The sequence below is a fragment of the Mugil cephalus genome, chromosome 8 (genome assembly GCF_022458985.1).
Source record: "Mugil cephalus isolate CIBA_MC_2020 chromosome 8, CIBA_Mcephalus_1.1, whole genome shotgun sequence".
Classification (NCBI taxonomy): domain Eukaryota; kingdom Metazoa; phylum Chordata; class Actinopteri; order Mugiliformes; family Mugilidae; genus Mugil; species Mugil cephalus.
Window position 1 is genome coordinate 16,983,722 of NC_061777.1, and position 15,766 is coordinate 16,999,487.

General features: G+C 41.4%; 1 protein-coding gene across 1 annotated transcript in view; it reads right to left on the reverse strand.

The window, feature by feature from the left end:
- LOC125012025 (GDNF family receptor alpha-2-like) overlaps positions 1–15,766 on the reverse strand; it is a 47,971-nt gene that overhangs the window by 11,503 nt on the left and 20,702 nt on the right. The window contains exons 4-6 of the mRNA XM_047591619.1: positions 13,929–14,307; positions 3,200–3,312; positions 2,077–2,217 (exon numbers count right to left, since the gene is read on the reverse strand). Of these exons, the coding sequence (XP_047447575.1) occupies positions 2,077–2,217; positions 3,200–3,312; positions 13,929–14,307 (633 nt within the window). The remainder of the gene's footprint in view (positions 1–2,076; positions 2,218–3,199; positions 3,313–13,928; positions 14,308–15,766) is intronic.

Below are 15,766 nucleotides of genomic sequence, written 5' to 3' on the forward strand. Positions count from 1 at the left end.
TTATGCTCTTTTCCAGCTCTACAGTGCATGTTTATTCTGGGACTCCTTATTTATCTCTGTTGAGCCTCTGCCTGCACACGAGCAATGTTGGCTCTTGCCTCTCTTGTGGAATTCTGAAAATAAACTGGAAACCTACAAAAAAATATATACCTCTCTCCTTCTTTATTGAAAAGGGAGGGTTCTTAAATCCGTTTGTATTTGTTCTGAATCTGTTCAGAGTAGCCAGCACAAACATCCACAGAAATGACAATATTATGATTATTACCTAACTGCACGACACGACAAAGGTTACTTGAATGTTGGGAGAATATTCAACACGTCTAGTATTACTCTAGACTAGACTGTTTTGAAATTTAAACAGGGAAGTATAGTTTGACTTTGTGGAATGGGAGCATTGGCCGATGAGTAGATGATTATTTAAAAATAAAAAAAAAACAGCTGACAAGGTTTTAAACCAAGTTTTCAAATCCGCCTGAAGCCAGAGCTATTGCCTCTTTTACACATGTCATCATTTAAAACTTTGCTCATGTTTAATATGAACATATGAGTTTGATTTATGACATAAAAGAAGAAACAGCACAATAGGGTCCCTTTTTTTGTCTCGTAGGTAAAGGCTGTTGAATACGTATCACGTAGTGTTTGTGTTTTTGTGTACATCCTCCTCGTTCGCGTGTCGAAGTTTATCGCCTGTTCCCCTTGACTGCAGAGAGGAGATGCTGCATTTTGTGTTATTTTTCAAGACGCCTCCTCAGCTCCAAGCCTCATCCCTCATCCTGCACACTCAGCTAAAACGGTAACCCGGCAATCTATTGAAATGGTCTGAAAGCATTATCCACACAAGAGAACATGTTAAAGGCAATGGTGTCTTGTAGCGCTGATGACACTGCTCAGAGGCCATTGCAAGGAAGGAGCTTGCCGTATTTCACTTTCAGGTAAAAATATATATAAAATATTGCTCAGTCATGCTGCACCCAGTGTGTCATGTATTAGATGTACTGATGATATGTATTTTACCTTTCCCTATTATTCCATTTTGGCTGGTCCTTTTCCGCCGTAAGGGATAAGCCCTTTAACTCTCTCAGATTGAATGTGAAAATGACATGCAAATGGTTTCTTTTGTATTAAAGTCTGGACAGATTTTGCCCACAGGAGGGATGAGAAATGATAAGAAATTACTTGCTTCTGAGAAACTAAGAATGTTTAATTCCAACTTAATCAGTGAGTTAAGGGGTGACCGTGAAGATGTATTGTACTGTGTGGCAGACAAATTTTCATTAGGACTCCAGGTCAGTCCTTTTATGCATTCACCCACCAACTTATTTATTCATCCACGAAAATCTTCACCTACTCCTACTGGCTTTATTTTGTCTTTTGTTACAATTGCTATAAACCAATAGTGGTGTACATTATACGTTATTTCTGTTTGTAGCCCAAGTGATATTGACCAATCATGGCGGTTATGTTAAACAAGTATGAGGTCATGATTTTAAACTATTAAATGAGTTTTAACTGACTGCCCATTTTCATTCTCTCCAAGTTGCTTTTCACACTTGACACAATGACAGCGGTATGAAACAGGAAGTCTCTCATCCAGATGTCAGAAGCATCAGTGCACTGGCTTTTTCCTCCAGAGACAAAGCCATCACTGTTGAGTTGCCAGATTGCTCTATAATACAATATCATTTATTGTTTTCTGTTTCCTTTGGATTAAATCATTACACTTCATTAAACAAAGAGCTTCCTTTTGTAATAACATTTTAATACCTGGATATCTGAAGACTATTTAATAATGCTCTCTCTCACCCTCCTCTATTTGCTTCAGCAATCAGTCTCCTCCCCGTTATCTACCCATCAATAACATTACAGCCACAGTTATCTCAGTGGACAGCACAACAACACTGAAAAGCAGGATCTGACATGAAACCATTAAAGTTGCATTAGATAGAAGTTCATGACACTACTCTGCTTGCAGCAAGAGTAACTACTGCATCCAACACTTGTCCTCTTATCAATATTACATGACTGTTCGCCCCCCCCACTGCATGCAGTGTATGCATGTGTGCCAGGATGGCTTACTTAGGCATGTGTTGTCGGTGAAGTACCGCAGGAAGTTCAGACATTCCTCTTCCTGGTTTCCACTGCCCTTGCAGGTGCACCATGGGGAGACGGTCCAATAGGAGAAGCTGCTGTCAACATAGTTGGGAGTCATGTCTGTCCCTGTGAGGGCATCCACACACACACACACACACACACACACACACACACACACACACACACACACACACACACACACACACACACACATACACATTAGAACAAATAGTTACGGGTCACTAATGGACAATAATGGATTACATTTACTGCAAATACTATAGGAAACGAACAACAAAATGTTAGTCATAGGAGTGGGTTTGTACTGCTTGAGTGTATGGCAAGGTGAGCCATTCTGTAATGCTTTATTTTAGATGTAAAGAGGCCATTATGCTATAAAAATAAGTAGTTGCTTTAGGAAGTGTGTGCCCTGTCTGTACATAACGCTGCTCTACCAAAGCATTTTACCTTTCAAATGTCTCCCAGCGTCGATGCTTTTAGCTGGAGTCACATGTGTTCCACAGAAATCCAGGATGCACCTTTGGCATATTATCACTTCATACTACATGATTTTAGACACATGGAGGAGAAACTCCTACTGATGCTGAACTGTGGATACTTCAGTATCGCTGCCACTGTAAATCTGCTTTTAGAAAATCTTTGTGCGCCCAGTGATGCCAACATGACTTCACCTATGCTGCCGGCTGGGACTGAAAAATATGCACGTACTAGTCCGGGCATATTGTTTGCACAACATTTATTATGAGCAAACAGATGGTCATCAAGTGTTTTAATTAAGTAAACACTCACACAGTGCCTCTACTCGATAATTACTTCTAGTAGTGAAGCGATGTCCAGTGTGTTGCTGGAGTCATTATAGGCCAGGATGGAAAAAAAGGAGAACGTAACTCCCATCTCTTCCTCTCAATAAAAGTATTCTCGTAAAACCATCAGTCTTTACCTCACAATATATCTGAAATCCAAAAAACTGTGACTCTGAATGTGCATTTTAGTGCCTATCCACCCACTCCTTGGCTCGCATTTTCTTTAGACAGAGCACAAACACACTCTCAGTCCTTCACTGTGTCACCCACAGCCTTGTACTGACCGATGAGACCAACATAGGAGGCCAAGCAGGCTTGATGATTGTCTTGGTTGGGACAGGTGCTCCCTGTGTGCGCAGTCTCCCAGCAGTTCACTATGTAATCAGCCAGCCTGGACCTGCACAACAAACACGACGCACAGACAGGGAAAGAGAGACAGGGGCTCAGTCATTAACTCCAAGCACACGACAGATGAACACACATATCCGCAAATTCAAAGCATATTTATTGGCACCATTTTCACTACAGAGCAGCTGCCAGTTGTGACCAGCATCAAACTGGGAAAATATATGCAACATCTGCCACAACAACAGGTGTCCTGAAAAGCAACCAGCTCTCGCCTTGCTTCCAACAAGGTATTTACCATCTCCATAGCATGCAGCAGGAAGCCGTGGAGGTGCAGTGGCGTAAGGAAGAGACAAGATATCACACACTGTCTTGGTCGTGGCGTTCATGCTTATCCCGGACATCTCAACAACTCACTTTCAACACAAACCGAGGGAAATGATATATATAGTATATTTTGTTTCGGTGCGTTTGTGATAAGAGCTTAAAGTCTGCGGAAGCCCCCAGGGTGGCATTGTTAATCCACTTAAGTGGGTTTATTGGGAATAGCGTGTGCAAAGTTGCTCTGTCTGTACTATTCACATCACAGCTGCCCGCTAAGTGAATCACATTCCACTGCACATTTCTCTCTCTTTCCTTCTGTATGTGTCTCTGCAATGACTCAGTCACTCTGAGCTGGTCCGGCCATTTTTTTTTTAGTCGTAAGTTCAAAGGTACTGTAATGTACCTCAGGCTGTCTCGTCATTAGTGAACACACACAAAGTAAAATGTAAATAAAGAAAGGAACCGATGTAGCAAGGGCAGCTGGTCAAACATGGCTCATATGTACAAGTTAAAAGTGACGTTAACTGTTATCACAGCTGATCTTAAAGCACTGTCCTTCGCCTCATGATTTGTTATGGTATTTTTTAAAGGGCAGTGTGAGGGTGATTTTTTTTCAACAGCGATACATCATTGTCAGATTAATCGTGACACATTTTAATTACCTTCGAGAAATGAATTGCCAGCCAGATGACAGTGGCCTTTTTTCCAAACCAGTGATGCTGGTGGTACTACCACAATGGTGGTGGTCCTTGTGTGTCACCATTATTTTAGTAGAATAAATAATAACAAGACATTTACTCCCGTTTCCACTCTCATGCTAAGCTAAGCTAATGATCTCTTGCCTGTAGCTTCACACAGACATGAAAGTTACAGATATTCTCATCCAACTATCAGTAATAAAGAGAAAGGATTTCCCAGAATGTCAAACCTTCCTGTTTTCTTACCTTTTTCTAATGGTTAAAAAATGTCTTCTGCTTTTTTTTCTCTTTCATTTTGCAGAAAAGGCAGGCTTTATTCCCCCAAAGATTTTTTTTCAATATTACTCCATCAAACCGTAACACCGTGTCCATCCTGTCTACATTGATGTAAAACATGCTTTGGTGCAACCAGGTTTTTCATTTTTCTGACAAAACAGATTTGTTGCTGCTCTTTAAATGTGCAACCAACACAGCTGTCCAAACTGGCACATTACAATTCTTGCATCTTGCTGTGCATCCACATCAGACGGGGAATGACAGGCAGTATTTGGGCCAGCAGAACACTGTCCTCTTTGCAGCTTCATTCTTTAAAATAAAATAAGATTTTCGGTGACATCGAAGAAAAATAGATGAAGACATCTCCTGATGAGCTTACCCTTCAGTTAATTAAGTGCCTCAAAATGCAAATGTACAAATGATAGCAACTTTAAAACATAATTTTGCCTTTGCACATATTGTTGTGTTAACGTTTCACTGATTAGAGAAAGTGTGAATGAGTCAATTGTAATTGTCGCTTATGCTGTAGACGGTGAGAAACTTTGACACTGAGGAGATTTAAGCAAACGAAACGCTGATGGTGCATATGTATAATAAAGGTGGGATGTCGATGTCAGAAATTTACATACAGTACTTGCTTGTCTCTAAATATGCATTGCAACACTTATTCACCATTTTGTACCTTTCATAAAGTAATAGGATGAGTTGAGATGCATTGTCATGATACCAATCCAATACCAATACAGAGTCTTTGGCAAATAGGGACTCTGATTCAGGTAGCTTATGGAGGAGACTGCGTGCACTCACTCACTATCAGAGAGAACATCCTCTCATTGTTGCAGTGAGTTACAAACCAATGCGCTGTTGGGATGCATCCTGAGTTAGTGAATAAGCAGACGAGCATATTTTGCTGAGGGGGAATACAGGGCGATGCGATAACAATCTCTGTGTCTGTCTGCGTTGTTCTTTCTGCATCTTTCACAATTCTCGAAATGCAGCTATTGTGGTGTGATAGGTTTGGACCTCAAGCAGCAAACCCCACTTAGACACACTTCATTACTCTATCTCCATCCATGCTCCTTACAAATCACCCAGGGAGCCTCTTGTCGTGCAAAAGCCTCACACGCATCACACGCGAAACCTCGCTCCAGAAAACTCGGCACATACTTGCTAGGTCATTGCCGCACACACACACTCAAACAGCGACACACAATTCAACTCAACTACACACACAAAAAAAAAAAAACACATACACACCAACAAATGCAAAACTACCCCCCTTAACATCTGTTCTTCTCAACTGAAGCCCTCTCTCATCCACTTCTATTCAGAGTATTCCATTCTGCAATTACTCTACAGATCATAAAAAAAGATGCAACAGACACAGGGGGAGCGAGAACAACTCTATTGTGCCTACACAAAGCAACCTTTAGGTGAATTCCTTTATGCTGTTCCTCATTGGCTGAGGGTCTCCTACTTCTTAATAATACTAATACTGTATGTGAACGTCAGATTTCTGACATGGCAAAGACCACCGAAGATTGAGGAAACCGAACAAGAATGGTGTTTCTTTTTAGAAGCGGCGCCCTTTCAGACAATGATGGCTTAAAAACAGTAATTTAAAGTTTAGAGAAGTGTCCTGAGTGTTCAGACAATGGTGTTCCAACACCAGGATGCAGCGCATTTCATGACTTCCACAGGCTTTCCATTATACCTCGGCGAAGCGCCTCTCGCTGCTGAAATTACAGGCTGTCTAGCTCAACAGAGTTTTATGGTCATTTCAGCCACTCAGCCCCCAGGGAAGTGGCAGGGGAGCCCCCACAGAGGTAGACTTCTTTCAGCCAACCTGACACTTTAAACACAGTGATTCGGCTGAGCGCTGAGTGGCTGTCCATCCAGCTTGGCAGTAATAGAAAACTAATGGCTTTTTATATGGATTCTTATTCCTATCGCTTGATGCCCGTGACAAACAATGTGACTTAAATCAGATGAGTGTCAGTCTTGGAAACCATTTCCGTACAAATGAGGAGAGGCAGGAGTGAAAACCGTTATCAGACTCCAAAGTCTTCTAATAGCTTCATTTTAAAAATACCAGTTCATTGAGAGTCCTATCTGGTTTAGAGACTTCCCCTCTCTGCTCCGTCTACAAATGTGAGTCCTTTTACGGATGATCATTTCTGTTAAATGTGAAATTATGGTTTATCACGGTCTCAGGGGTCTGCAGAGGCTTTAGACTCTGTATCTTTAACTCGTCTACTGAAAGCAAAACAATAACAATGACACAATAATGGCAGTTACATGAAGCAAAATGAGAAAAAGATGTTTCTGCTCTACTTCTCCTGTATGTTATGTGCATCTGATGGACTTCTTTGGCCCAGTCTCTTCCTTGCTCTGAGACTGAAACTCTCGCTCATTTGTTTGTGGAATGTCCAAGGTTGAAATCACTGTTTGATGTTTCGAAACGTTTGTTTCGGGGATTCAGAGAAGTCTTTTCATTTGAAGTGTTAATTTTTGGCCACAGTGTGGAACTGATGCCGGTTTTTGAGGGTCTGTTAAAGGCCTGACTTAGGGTGGAGTATGCCTACTTTCACTTACTACTTCAGTCATGAGTGGGTGTTGTGCTCTGTGAGAGGGGATGGAGAGCTCATTGTAAATCTGTGATCGGAGGGAAAAGTTTGTTTGTTTTATTGTTTGGGGTATTTGAGAAAAAAAAAGGTTGTCTTGTTTGTGCTCCTTGTGTTTGTGCTAATATGAGGGTGATGTAATATATATATATATATATATATATATATATATATATATATATATATATATATATATATATATATTATCAGGCAATGTTGAATAAAGGGACTTTTGAAACCTCTCCTCTACTCTCATCAATGCCTGTTGTCACTTTTGTATAACCTTATTGCTCTTGCAGCTTGCAATGCATATGTGCAAACTGTTTCCTTTTGTCACCTAACCACCAACATTACAGCAGACAATGAGATTAGGAGAAACTGAAATTTTGCTATTTACTCTTTCGACATAGTTTTTCCTCTGTATTGTGATGCACCACTCAGTATGTCATAAAACCTGTTGAAAATGTGAACAATACAACAGTGACCTTCAGAATAACGCCTCTCAGAGTTATGCGTGTTTTTTTTTCTTTCCACAAAAGCACAATCTTCAGTGTCTTCTGCACTTCTCTTTTTCACTCATATTTCTGCTGGTGATCCTGAGACAGCATCTTTATTCGTCAGCAGTGATTGTCCATTTTACCCCCACCTATTTCTTTATAGAAGTGTATAAGTAAAGGCTTTTCTTTTTATTTTTTGATGTTTTTTTTGTTTGTTTGTTTGTTCTTTGTTTTTTTTTTTTGTTTTTTTTGACCCACCGCACTCATTGGGATTCCCAGTCGATATTCTAAAAGGGCAATGTGGACAGATGGCATTCAGTCAAAACACAAGTCTCTGTAGCTTAGCTGTCACATGACACAACCTTTCGTCCCCTTACTCAGCAGAGAATTGAAACCAACAAAAATTTGCGGCTGGCACAACCTCCCTTGCATTAATAAGCATAAAAAATTTTCAACGGGGAAACAAGCAACACTCTTTAACTTTTTATTTAATTAGAGCTTGTTGTTAATTAAACCATCCACTTCATCTCCTGTTTTGAATTTTCTTTTACTTATGCATCATTATAATGTTCCTTGTTTGGTGACGGGAAAATTGGCTGAAAGCAACTTTACTTCCTTGTTTTCTCTTGCGTTCTGTCTCTGCTTGAATCTACACTAAAAACCGCAGGTGTCTTACAACCCCCTACTGCATGTTATGTCATTGGATGAATGCTAAATCAAGCATGCCACGCGCATTAGCCGCTACAGCATGTTCGATTAAGGGTGTGCAGTTTATTCAAGGTTATCTAAACTCCCTGAATTCTCTCCAAACAAAACAAACGGCAATCCCCCAAAGTGTGCACGTCAAACAAAGGGATGAAGTGTCTTTGAAAAATCTGCAGCAGTTTTAACGAATAATTAAAAAGCAATTAGTCTTATATACAGTAGTTCTGTGGCAAATGTTTACAGAAATGTCCACGCTGCATTTTCCAATGAGACTCTTTAAGTACAACGAGAATTTCAGAGTAAGAATGATAAAATGCCAAAGAGGCAAAGAGGAGGCCCTAATTGACACATTCAAAACTGCACGTCGACCTTCCTGTAGATGAGTCTGAAGCCCTATTGATAATGGTTATATTAATAATAGATACAGCACCATAGAAGGAAGTGATTGTAAAGAAAAGGATGAGGCGTTGTCAGTAATATGCCTGCTGTTTTCCACTGTATGTTCCCCTGGAGATTATACTTAGGAAGGTAATTGGGTGTATATTAATCCATGAATTAAACGCACATCTCTTTGTTTCCAGCTTCCCGTCCCACTCCCCTCGCTACATTTTTCATACATATTCTCTTGCTCTTCCTTTCTCCCCTTTTGCCGCTGTCTCATGTAGCCAGCAAGCTAAGCACATCTCTACCACAGCCTGTGTGTGATTAAAGTCACACACTGCAGCAAACTGTACCATGTATGAGAAAAAGGTCACGTATTGACACGTGCTTCGCTTGCAAAACCAGAGCTTAACACTATCAGAAATGAAACTTCAGTTTGATAGCTTGTAATGTAACCAAAGAAAAAGAAACGCTCCATGCACTGCCTTGGTCACAAACTTCTAGAAGTAAGTAAAAGAACATCTCCTGTCTGAAGTATCACTGATCAGGCATAACATTATGTCCATCTTTCTAATATTGTGTAGGTCTCCCTTGTGCCTCCAAAACAGCTGTGACTCAGCAGAGAATGGGCATGGGCCTTCTGAGGGTGTCCTGTGGTGTCTGGTAACAGAGTGTTGTTACTGAGGGCCTTTGGATGGTGCCATCGAGGAGTGTCAGTGCTATGGGTTGGGGCTGCCTGGTGTGTTCTAGGTGGGTAAATAAGTAACATCCACATGAATGTAAGGTCCAAAAGTTTCCCAGCAGAACATAGTAATGTTACAAGATGGCCAATGTTATGCACTTATCCTAGCAGTGGCGGTAATGTTGTGGCTGATTGAGGAATGTTTTGTGAAAAGTGAGGACTGTTTGGCCAGTCTTTGCTTCTCCAATGGAATTGATTCTTATGGTGATTGATCAGTCAAAGCCAGAAACTAGTGGACACAGTGGAGCATTTGATGAGATATTCCCTTAGGAGTTGGACAAGCCAAGCTTAAGTTGCTCCTGGTGTGTTACCATTTCAGCCTTATAAGGCAAATGTGTAAATGCTTTGAACTAAACGATAACAACTGGAAAAAAAAAAAATCTAAATGTTACATGTTTTCTGTTGACACTCTTTACTGTGCAGTACTGTGTGAGTTTGGGTTGAACATATAATATTATTACCTAGCTCCAGTTATGTATTTACTTCTGTTGCCACTTTTCTCGCATATAGTGTGAATGTTCCCTTCCTGGAAAATCAGTTTCCACACAGTCAAGTGTCTCATTAAAGTTACATTATAGTGCTTGCAGAGAACTGGCCACCTGTGTGTGGGGGGAATACTTCGAGGGACCTCACAAGTGCAAAAGCACAAAAGTACGTCCGTGTGCAAGTGAATGTGAAAGAGAGGGAGAGAAATGATGATAAAAGTGCAGCAGCATCTCGGTTTCTTCTAGCTTCTATCTCAGATGTTACAGAGTGTTGCCATCTGGGCCAGTCACTCTCCCTACGCTGTTCCCCCTCGGTGGAGGCTTGGGTTGTCAGATACAGAGATACAGCGGAGCACACTGTTGATTTAGGCCAGCGTGTGCTCATGTGTGTGTGTGTGTGTGTACGTGAAAGAAAGAGTGCAATATCCTTTGAGTTTTCTGTAAGCAAAAACGGCCTGGTACTGTACATTTCACAAACTGGGTCAGGTTACCTGTAAAGTGATCGATTGTCTTTCAGCTGCCTACTTTGAAAACCAATGGCCAAAGAACTCAATCAAAGAGCACCCAGTGAGCCTCGAGACTGGGGGGAAATAAATCAAAGATAGAAGTTTTGCATTGATCCTTCAAACAATCAATACAATACACGAACGCAACCCACTGGTCTTTCGGATTGGCTTCATTGAGCCTGTGTGCTGAAAATGGATAGGGATTTTCTCTGCTTGCGTACTGTACAGACACACACACCACACTTGTGTACGCGCACACACACACACACACTCAAGCTCTCTCTACGCTACCCCAAAACAGCACTTCCAAATATAGCCCATTGTCACTCTGTGGACTCAGCATTCCCAAATGAATAGATGTTGGATCCATTCGAATTATAGTGACAACACAGTGTGTATAAGCAGAAAGGCAAGCAAGTCAGGGAAGTAGGAGAACAGTAACAAACACACGGATGTCTTTTCTTGTCTTTTCGTGCGGGATTATGGACAGTAATAATGTAATAACTACAGCAAACGCATCGTGTTGATGTAAGAAATGAGAGCTGTGCCGCTTCATGCTTGTTCTCCGTCCATGTACGTTCCCCCGACTTTCAAAGTGTGTCAACAATTGCCTCCACAGAGACGAGGACGAAAATGAAATTTTACAGTACAATATGGTGCCTAAGCCTGAGCCAAAATTCTATATTGGAAATCTTTTCAAATATTTTGTTTTTCATTTATTGAGCTCTGTCCTCCACACGGAGCAATCTAACCAGTCTCCAAAGGTGAAGCTACAGCCAAATTGGCAGTCAAAGTACACTAGGTAGAAGCCATTGTATTTGTATTAAATTGCTGGCCTTTACCCATTTGATATAAATAATAAAACTGGCGAGTATACATTTTTAAATCTGTTTTGACTTGAATGTGTTTTGAGTCTTGACCCCTTCTTGTGTTAAGCTTCTCGGAGTTAAGCTCGTCTTCAAGACGGCCTGTAGCGCCTGCTGCAGGGATCCGCAGCTATGTGACCAAACGACTGACCTCCAACCTGCTGCAGTAGCTTTGTGGCCCAGATCGATTCGGAGACCATCCCTCCCTCTCCACCCCCTCTCTCTGTCTCATTATCTCTTCCTCCCTCTCTGCCTCCTGCTATTCCGCCTCCTCTTTCATACGTCCCTAGGGTTAAAATGAAATAGGCTTGGGCAAGTTGTGTATTCCCTGCTCGGAGTCGGACAGACTTCCCCGGGGGAACCTCGGCTGTCATTGAATGATCTTCCCTCCACTTTTATCAACACATACCTAAGACGGGAAAACAGAGTCCAGGGAAGTTTCCTCTGCTGTTGGACTGCAGTGTGTCTAGTGTGTTACGTAACTGAAAAAGCTCCCTCTAATCTTGGGCAACTGTGTTTTTCACCAAGCTTGCAGAAACCCTAAATGTCATCTTCATTTGCATGACAAATATTTTTTAAATTGAAATGATTTGTACGACATACCAAGAGTGCAGAAAAAGCGTTGGTTAGAGCAAGATTTCAGTGAATTATCAGATAAAATAAAATAGATCAGTGTTTCCGGGGTGTTTTGGTGCGATGGCTGACATCATGTAACAGACAGAGGACACCAAGACAGATGGAGGACACTTTAAGTATTCCTCATCAGTTGGTGGACCCCTTATGGCAGGATAAAATCCACAATCAGAGAACAGGGGCAGCCTACCGCTGACCAATGTCATCTCGCTTTAATTTAAACACGGAGACACACTTTACCACAGCGCCGGGCGAATGTAAAAACAGTGAATTACTAGAATTACGTTCAATCTCAAAGTGGTTGTCTGCGAGTGCTTGAGGTCACATGCGCGGCCCCTGATTGGTTGTTCTTTCTGTAGTGCAGGCGCAAACGCGTGCCTCCGTGAATGTACTCGTCGAGCTGTTGACCTCAGCGGGGCATTACGCAGCCACAGATAATGAGCTTTAACGTTCTATTTCAGCTTTCCTCAATAAGGACGTGCACGGCAGACACCTGAGGGCCTAGGGGTCAAAGAAAACACATTCTACAATACAGACAAGAAGGTAATTATCCAGACAATCATAAACTGGAGGAGAGGTGATGGAGTTCCACTTCTTTAGCAGGGTGGTGGTAGTGTTTAGTGTTGGTGGGGAGGAGCACACTTTTGAGTGCACTGTAGTTCACCTCTATGAAACAGGATGTACAGTAAGTGAACATCCTGAGAAATGCACGTGTTTAGATGGACTTATTTGAATTAGGGTAATTCAGTTTTGTGACTGTATATTATTATTTATATGTCCAATATAGTGCATGTGCCACACATTTATTTATTTTTTTCTGTGTGGGGAAATTAATTAACAAAATGTGTGAAAATGCTTCAAATAAATGATTCTAGCACAACCTGTATCATGAAATCAAACACTGTAGATAATTCAAAGTACTTCTGTGAAGACGTGGCTGACTTTGAGGCAGCAACTTACGAACCAGGAATGAAACGTCACTTTCAGTGTCTACTAAGATCAGACAGACTTGGAGTATTACAAACACTCTCAAGACCCGTCAGCGAATTGTGTCAGCTGTCTAATCATCCGTCGCACCGGGGGAATGAAGAAGTAGAAGGTTCTCCGTGCTTTTAATTCGCTCATCATGAGTATTATTTTTAGCAATACACTTTCAGGGGTCTAACACTTGGTTGAACTCCATTAGGTTCACAAATGAGCTTTTAAATGCTTGGAATTATTCAAATGTCCCACATTTTTTATGCTATCAGACTAATGAATGCAGAGCACATCTCCTTCAACCGGCTGGGTGGGCAGACTGTCGATGGCCAGACATGGTTCTGGGGGTAAAAAGATCTTGACAGCTGATTTGGCTACAACCACTGTTGTTTCACCTGCTCTCAGCAGCGCTAACACAGGGAAACATGTCACGGCTGGGTGGGTGTGAATTGAATCTGGTCACTTGAATCCAATAGAGGCCCCGTGCAGCCAAAGTGATCCACTAATGTTTTGTTCAGCTTAATTGAGCGTTGTCCCTTCAACTTAGCCTCACATCTTCATCCTGCGTCTAATAGCCACGGCTTCTTTGAAAGTCTAATTACTTTACTGGCAAAGTTACAACAGAGAAATATAAAACTTTGGGAAGGCACGGGGGAAAAGGAACTGGCATTTCTAAGGAACACTCTCTTACACATAGATGGAAATTTCTTTGTTCTTATTTTCCCAGAACATGATAATGAGTCAGATGCGTTTGGTGATAGCTTGCTTTACAGCGCTATCTTTCCATCTATTGATTAAACCAGCGAAAAACTATTTGTACACAAACACACACACACACCCACACCCATATGCAGATACATACAAACACAGATATGAATGCACATAAACTGAACGCCACGACACGCACTAAACCCACAGTACAGCACACGACACTTGTACACAGTGGCCTTCACCTGCAGAGTGTGTCCTGGTTACAGATCCTCCGTAGCTCCAGGCAGTTAGGTTTCTCTTTATCGTTATAGGAGCAATCAGGCACAATCGTTTGCCTGCGCCGCTCAGCACAGCCCTCAGTCTGGCAGGGGCAGAACAGCAGCCGGTGGCTGAACTCAGCAGGCACACGGTCAAGGAACAACCTCAGTGCCTTGTGGCAGCGCTTCTTGCTGCAGGCCTCGCCCTTGTTGGGGTCCTCTTTGCTGCACGTAGCGATGTAGGTGAAACGCTGCCTCTTGCAGCTGCTGTTGAGGTTGCAAGCTTTGACAGCATCGAGGCAGGGGTTGCAGTTTCTCTCAGTGTCAGGACAGTGGAAACCTTTTGGAGCCACTGTGAGCATACCTGACAGTAAATACAAGAAAAGCAGAGAGAGAGAGAGAGGTAACTTAGTGACTCACAAGAAGGAAAAGAGGAGTTCACAGTTCTTTGGTCAAAACTGATTCGGCCTCCTGACTTCTGCCTTTGTCCAGCTTTCAGAGACAGTAGCATCTTTGGTTAGGTTTAGGATAAGATTTTTATTTTTTTTCAATCACAATAAACTTCCTTTAAAATAATAAAGGACTAATAGATAGATAGAAATTCTGTTTCCAGCAGCTCCATCACACAGAAACAGATACAAGACATTCAAGTTATATAATAATATGAATATAAAACGCTGTATAAAAAGTCATTTCAAGTCGACGCTGTTGTGCGTGATATTTGGTGAAAAACACAAATTATCTGTGACCATCTTACTGATAAATTAACTTATATTACAAAGTAGCTGTATGTGATCATCATTTCTGGGAGATGAATGAATCATATACAAGCACGTCAGACGGATAAAAATCTTTCCAGAGAACCTCTGACTCAACATCATTAATCTGAAATAGTTTAGAGTGGGCTGCAGAGTGCTCTGAACAATAATCCTTGAATCTCTGACTTGAACACTGACAGAGGCTCTTCAATATCATCCATGCTTCCCTGTTTCTCCAACCATCAGTTAGCCACTGGAGGGATGCCTGCAGCCAGCTCCATCCACTCTAACTGAATTATTGATTCAGTCGGTTTCAACCTTGAGTGAAATATGAATGAATTAAGCTATGATTCCAAATTGGATGTTAATACATTATTCATTACCAGGTAATATTATGATGTGATTATTGTATGAAAATATTTGCACAGTATCAAGTATCAGCATCACCTAAATTTAACTGACCAAATGAATGCTTTTTTTTTTGTTTGTTTTTTTGACTTACAACGAGTAAGCTGCCATGCAAGTAAACTAGCCCCAATCAGTTCAGTAGAAATAAAGCAAATATGAGCCCTTAACAGTTTAGTGATAACAATACGGGTCAGTGGGAAACAAGACTACTGTAATTTCCACATGCTAAGGCCAAAACAAATACTCCATCCACTTATTTGGGGGGTTCAAGTACCATATTAAGTTCCCTTATTTCGTTTTAGCGTAATAACAAACAGAAACATTGCCATTAGCCCCCAGGGTGCACACCACAGTTGCGGGAGACGGATTATGTTAATAGATATGTTTGGTTGTTCTGAGATACTGCGTATGCTACATTCACAGAAAAAAAAAGAATAAAATTACGTCTCTAAAATATGCCAGTAATAAAGAAGGTGCATGTTCGCTTTTGGCATCCCTTTCTTGTATTCATTCTATATTAGAGAAGTTAACCTCCCTCCCCTGTAGATAATGATATTTCAGGGGTTGTGGCGGCATGGTGACACTTCGAGAGATTCATCTCTTATTCAACAGAACCAATCTCAGTCTGTGTCTATCAGACAGCCTCGAGCAGGAAGA